Raw genomic sequence first — 7,612 nt, forward strand, 5'->3', positions numbered from 1 at the left:
TATCAACCAGCAGGAAGAACAAATCTATATTACATGTTTGACTAGACCAGAATTAAGCATCTCAAATTAACTAATTGGTTTTCCAAATGAAACAAATCTCTCTGAATGGTTCCATGCCTAAAAACAAGCACAATACAAGTCATAAGGATACCAAGAATATTCATTCATAGAACATTTCCAGTGTCCACAAACAAAAGACATATTTACCTACCATAATAGCTATCCAACCCTATTAACAAAAACCACCATAAAACAACTAGCAAAACGATTCCAACACATCTGAAAGTCACAACTTCTCATAACAATTAACAACAGAACAGGCAGACAAACCAATTTTCTAGCAATACAAAATTTTCACAACGAATACAAATTTAGCACTTGCAGCGCGCACACACAGAGACTAAACAGAGAACAAACCATTAAACAGAAATCATCCAACTCAGCGAATATATAAATAACACAAGCAATTAACAGAAATCATCATTTTCAATCCAACAATCAGCAAAAGGATATCCATACAACACAACCTATTTAACAAAAGACCGAAAACTAAAACTAAAAAAACAACAGCAGCAGAAAAATGTATTACCTTCTTCGTGGTACTAGCAGCAGTAGCGGTAGTACCCTCGGATTTCTCAGCTTCAGCTTTGAGATCAACCTTCAAATCATCAACAACCAACTTACTCTCCAGATCCCAAATCTTAATGCTATTCTCGGTGGCAGCACATAGCCAGTACCTATTGGGGCTAAAGCACAAAGCATTAATCACTGCACCTGCATCCAAACTATAAAGCCTCTTTCCTTCAGCCAAATCCCACAACAAAATCACCCCATCTTTCCCTCCACTAGCACACAAAGACCCATCTGGCGAAACAGCCACAGTGTTCACATACCCGCCATGTCCTGCAAGGGTAGACCTCAACTTACAGTTAGTCAAATTCCAGACCTTTACTGTCTTGTCCCACGAAGCAGAAACAATCGTGGGCTGCAACGTATTTGGGCTAAAACGCACACACGAAACCCAATCGGTATGAGACTCAGCCTCTTGAATGGTATACTTGCATTCACCAAGAGTATTCCACAGCTTGATTGTCTTATCTCTGGAAGCAGAAACAATCTGTCTGTTATCAATAGAGAAAGCAACAGACAACACATCCTTGGTGTGACCAACAAATCGGCGAGCAGAGACACCAGTAGCCAAGTCCCAGAGACGGAGCTCTCCGTCCCAGGAACCCGACAAAGCAAACTGACCATCCGAGGAAAGGACAACATCTTGGACGAAGTGGGAGTGCCCGGTCAAACGACGGCGAGCGACACCGTAGGTTTTTTCATCTTTGGTTAAGCTCCAAAGAATGATGGATTTGTCGCGGGATGAACTAACAATCATGTCAGAGTTATCAATTGGTGTAGCTATTGCTGTAACCTGGTCAGTGTGAGCTCTCATGGTGCCGCGAAGAACGAGGGTATCGGAGGCCATGGCTGGAACAGAGATGAACAAGAGCTGCTGCTGCTGTTTTCTAGGGTTTTTTTGAGCAAGAGAGGCAGCGAGGAAAGAAGGCGTTAGCAGAAAGGAGATATTTATAGACGGAGAAAGCGTCAGCACAGGCAAACTAGGGTTTTGTGAGTTTTGATATCATCACTGGGCTATGATACACCAGCCCCGCCTAAGCCCAAATAATTTCTTCTCTCTCTCTCTCTAGTTTGAAATTATTTCAGACTTTTGAGTATATATTTGTTTTTGTTTTCTGTTTTTATTTTCAAAATCTTTTTGAAAATAAAATGATAAAAAACTTTTTTAAAATTTATTAATGGCTTTCAAATAATTAAATATTTTCTATAAATTTTCAAAATTTTTATTATATTTTCACCTTATAATTTAACATTTATATTTTATATTTTAAAATTAACTTTAGAAATATAGATTGTATAAATTATAAATCATATCTAAACTCTAACAAATGATTATAGAATAAGACCTTGAGCTTTAATGAATGGTCTCAAACAAGGTCTGAACTCCTTAAATCAAACTAAGAGTTCATATAATATAAGTATTGGTTGTAATAATCTAATAAATTAGATGGATTTTAACAAACAAAAAATTAATCAAATATTTTTTTATTTTATAAAAAATAAAAACAAAAATAGAAAATATATACCAATAACCTTTATGTAATTAATAAATTTGTCAACTAAACTATGTAAAAACATATGTAAAACCTCAATTGGTTTAATTATTTGATTGGACCTTCAAATAATAATAATAATACCTTTTCTTTATATTAATAATAATGATCTCTCTATGTCTCACAATATATTTTTTATTTATTTTTTAATTTGATTTTTCATTGTGCTTTTTAATTTTGTGTTTATAAGATCATTCTTTTCACTACTTCCTTGACAAATGCCTTGTCTTTGTCTACGACTTTAAAAACAAAAAAAATAAACAATTCCAACTTAAAAGATAAATGATCACCAAGTTTATGATAATTTTTTAGATCAATAAGTTTGATTTTAAGTTTTTTTTGGAAGTTTATATCTTCTTGTATTTTTCTACAAAATCCTTAAATTATATTTGAATTATATATATAATATTTACAACAAGTTTTATTGTGAAACTTCTTTAATTTATTTTTTATATTTTTTGTTTAAAATTTTTTAAAATTGTTTTTAAATTAAAATATTTATTATCATACAATTTATTCTTTTAATGTTTTGTAATTCTTAGAAATATTTCAGGGCAACTCATTATTCTAGTGAGTATTAATTAAACTTTTTAATTTAAAACCAACATTTAATATATATATATATATATAATATTTTTTATTTTTCATATCTAATTTTTTTATTTGAATATAATCAAGGTTTTTAGTATTGGTAATATAAAAAATAACATTATAATCATAAAAGATTTTGTAAGTGAGATAAATTGATACTCAAAAAAATTATTATGAAAGGCTTTTTTTAAAGAAAACTAAAAAAAATAATTTTATTGGTAATTTTATAAGTATATGAAAAAGGTAGTATAGGTAGCATTGTTAACTTTTAAAGATAAACTATAAAAGTGAATTTATTATGCTTAAGAATTAACATCAAAGTTAAGAAAAATGATTATAAATATCATAATATCTTATGAGTTGTATTCAATTTATATTTATATATTTAAATACATCTAATAGAATCTTAAAAAGTTACTGTATTTCTAGATTTTTGCTATTAAAACTAGTTGATATACATAATTTCATTTGCATATGATTGAGTTTAGATTTGACATGTACAAACAACCTCAAATTAAAAGATACAACGTAAGAAAAAAGGACTTGGAATAATTTGGATTTGATAGATTGAGAGTTAACACTCAATTTCAATTAGTTATATATGTAAGTTATTGTTCACCTATGAGTTATATATTGATATTTATAATATCTTGTATTTTGATTATAACAATTAAATAAAAATTTGACTAATGATATACTCGAATGAGATTAAGTTTAAACATGTTTTATATGAAGATCACTTCAACAAGTACATTGAATTGAAAAAAGAAATTCATCAATAAGTTTACGATTGACATGACTGAAATATTGATATCTTCTTCCAAGTGTAGGAGTGTCAAAATAATAAATAATCCGGCAAAACTAGAGTCGAACCACAAGGAGGTTAATTGTATAAATTATAAATAACAATTATAAACAACAACAACAACAATAATAATAATAATAGTAATAATAATAATAATAATAATAATGATGATGATGATGATGATGATGATGATGAAGAAGAAGTTGATAAGAACTTTAAGATGGAAGATCAATGTGAGGATTAGACAATGATAACAATAAATGTCAAGGTTAGAGGACCCACTAATGGTATTTCAAACAAGTATAGTATAAGAGGATCCATTAATAGTATTTCAAACAAGTATAATATATAAACTCTTATTATTCAAATGGAAACCACACATAAAGGAGGTTCCAATCGGATTATAAATGGTTAACATAATTACATTAATTATCTTATTCGAATAATACTAATACTTGTAAATGTTATCGAGCATTCATGATTATAACTTATGTTAATAATAAATCAAGTTCCTTTCATTGAGCTTCTTCTTCAACAATTTTAGTTGATTGAGTAAGTGTTTTTCAGGCAAAATAAATGTGACATTTTTAACTATCTTTAGGGTTGCAACCACCACAATTCAATTAAGAAACACCTCTTCTACAAAGATTAGTTACTCTCATCAAATATTTATATCTCATTTTCTTTAATGAACTCAACAACATCTTTTTCTTGATCAGTCATTATTGTATTTTTAGATTTTAGGCTGATCACATTGATATTTTTAAATGAATGAAAGTGAAACTACAGATCTCTAAATTGAGTAAGGTTGGATCCAAACATAGATGTGCACACCCTTTACCAATATTAAATGGTCTTCAATGATGATAACATTGAAACTGCTCCAACAAAGCCTGGAAAGTAGTCAAGTCTTTAATTATGATAACATCAAAACTGCTCCAACAAAGCCTTAGATACTTGTTGGAAAATCCACTAATTTTTGATAGTCGTAACATCCATTTGACAAATCCACTAATTTTTTTCATGTGCTCACACTTTAAGCCTTATTAGTGGGTTCTTATCAAATATTGGTCACGCATCTCTCAAGATCAAAAGGTTAAAAACAAGCTTTTTGATCTCCAAGTTTAGAAAACCATTAAAACCTTAAAAAATCAAGTTTGATGCAAAACCACTATTAAAAAACCAGCATAGGTATAAAGCTTACAATTATGAAATGTACTCTAAAACCATTTCATTTTGATTAAAGGGCTAAGTTTTGATTGATTTATGTTTGAACCCATAAAAAACCTTAGCAAGACCCTATAAAATACTTGTTGGAAAATCAGAGCATGAAGAGAGAAGGAGATGAGGAAAAGATTGATAAAGAAACTCTAAAGTGTGAAGGTTTAAGAGCTTAGAATAAGGATTTCCTCAACTTTTAGAGAAAGTAACAAATTTGAAAAAAAAGAAACTAAAAGGTAGCAACCATTGTTTATGTTTGAAAGGTATAAAACATTTACTTATCCTTATAGATGATGTCCATGAGGCACATCTCTAGCCTATTCTTTCATTTTTTATGGTGTTTTTGAACGTTTATTACATTATATTGCGTTTAGCTTTGATTTTGATTAATGCATAAAATATGGGTTTTTTTTATCCTGTATGGAGATATCAATTAATATTTTTGAATGTTTAGAATATACTTAGATATTTACATTAAATTAAATTAAGTGATTTGGAAATCTGATAGTAGGGTTATTGATTTTTTTTCTAGTTTGTTAAGTGTGTTCTTGGTTCCTAAGCATAGTTTGGCTTCCACGTGTTTAGAGAAACAATTATGAATCAAAATTTAATGTTTTTATAGGCTATTTTAAGTTGGTAATTTTAAAGTTTAGAACCTCTTACATGATTTTAATGTGTTGATGTTATTTATTAGTTTTTTATTCTAACATGTTTGATTATGGTTGTGTAACTTGTTAAAATGAATAAAGCACATTTTAGAAGTTAAAAATGCCAGTTTTTAAGCTTGAGTGTGCTGGGTATCTAAGCAATGTTCCTAGGAAGAACATTATCTTAACTTTATGGTTTGGAGTAGTTTTGGTCAAGTTCTTTGCACAAACTCCTACGTACGACTTTATTAGTCAATAATCTAGAATTTATTTGTATTAATTACATGTTTTTAATAGGTTTTAATCATAGGGTTTTGGTTTTGAACCAAAATCTATTTTGATAAAATCATGATTTTTAAGTGATAATTGAAGTGCATGAATGTTAGATTATTGATCCTTATATAATTTCCAACATGTCTATGTTCTTGGTTTGTCCATATCTAATCTAATTTGAAATCTAAGTTGTTGGGCTCATGTTGAATGCTCTTTGATATTCTTCATGTTCTTTATTTTTTTGAGTTTTGATCAATTTTGATAAAAAGTTTTTAAGTTTTTGTGCTTTTTAAGTTTGATTTCATTGTAGATTCTGGTTTAGGTTTTGATTTTTTTTTTCAAGTCAAACTAGTGGACTTTGATTCATTTTATGGTTGAACTAAAAGCTTTGGATCAACCTGGTCGAGTCAAAATTAGGTCAAAGGTTAAAACCCTGTTTGACTGGTAATGTTTTTGCTAAATGTTTTTTTGTTTTGGTTTAAGGGCATGTTCGGCAAACATACTTTAAGTCTATTTTAAAAATTTTAATTTTTTTAAAACATAGGTTTTTGCCATGTATAACCTTAAAAGAAAAAAAAATTCTACTTGTTGCATACAGTTTAATACTTAAACAAAGTGCATTTTATTCATAAAAATATAATTTTACAAACTTCTTGTTTGTAAAATTCATTAAGGATTTGGTTAATATTTCAATAACTTTAATTTTTTTTCTTTTGAAAATTAATGGTCAACATTCTAATATAAATATTAGACCTATAAGTATGTTGATATTTAAATATTAGAACTTCTTAGAATTATTTTTGGATATTCACCGATTTAATTGAAAATATTTTTCACCACAATTTACGAGTTGTGGAAAATGCTTTTGCTTTAGAGAACCTTGTCAGGGCACTTATATAAATTCTTCCTATAATAATTTATTTAGGCATATGAGTCCATAATAAATTTGAAATGTTATTTTTGTACATAAGTGTCGCACGTTACCCGCGCGACGATCGGCTGACGATTTTTCATTATCTTTGCTTGATTTGGGTTCTTGAAAGTTGCCACCTAGTATTTAATTAAGGGCTATTAGAAAATTCGGGTGCACTGGTCTTTATTAGAGATTAGAGGATAAGAGACTAGTTGTGGCTAAGAAAGGTATTATCACCCCTAGTACACCCTACCTAAGATAAGCTGCTTTGCGGTTTGATGTGATTTGAAAATTTGAAATATTAATCAAATTCTAAGGCTTTAATAAATCAGTTATTAAATCCTAGAATATATGTAAAAACATGTTCTTACATTTTCATGGAAAATATAACATGATTTTATTTATCCTTGAGATATTTAACCATATTCAAATTAAACAATTAATTCTTTTTGTCTTTTTGTAATTCAATAACATAAATAAATAAAAATACAAACACACACTTCCACATCACTTTTTACTATGTTTTTCTGTCATAATTTTTACAACATAACATAAACTAAAAACATTCAACATAAATTTAAATACATATTCAAACATGTAAAAATTACAAAAATATCCCTAAAGAGTCCAGGAATTGCAGAGGAGGCCCTCAAGAATTGTGGAGTAGTGGCGGCGCGTCTGCTCCACGCGCCACCACAATTGGCAGCTCGTGGGTTCACGCGTCGCCGTGAAATCCAAAAAGCGTGGGGAGATCCGTAATGACTTCCTTCCCTCTTCACCCTCCTGTCGACTGTGAACATCGCCATTACCTGCAAAACACCCAAAAACGCACACAAGCAAGTCTGTTTTAGCCTTTTCTTTCATTGTTTTCAGATCTGCTTATGTTTTGTTTTCCATCTGTTGTTCTTCCTTCTTCTCTAGTGGTCGACCTGCTGTGGAGTAAAGAGTGGCTCACCAGCGACTCGCACTGTCAGATACC

General features: G+C 29.7%; 1 protein-coding gene across 1 annotated transcript in view; it reads right to left on the reverse strand.

Moving 5' to 3' along the window:
- The window catches only part of LOC105108038 (guanine nucleotide-binding protein subunit beta-like protein), a 2,188-nt gene extending 591 nt beyond the window's left edge, over positions 1 to 1,597 (reverse strand). Inside the window, exon 1 of the mRNA XM_011002177.1 lies at positions 590 to 1,597. Within this exon, the coding sequence (XP_011000479.1) occupies positions 590 to 1,477 (888 nt within the window). The 5' untranslated portion in view covers positions 1,478 to 1,597. The remainder of the gene's footprint in view (positions 1 to 589) is intronic.
- Between the last annotated feature and the right edge of the window lie 6,015 nt (positions 1,598 to 7,612).

The sequence above is a fragment of the Populus euphratica genome, unplaced genomic scaffold (assembly GCF_000495115.2).
Source record: "Populus euphratica unplaced genomic scaffold, PopEup_1.0 scaffold180.1, whole genome shotgun sequence".
NCBI classification, from domain to species: domain Eukaryota; kingdom Viridiplantae; phylum Streptophyta; class Magnoliopsida; order Malpighiales; family Salicaceae; genus Populus; species Populus euphratica.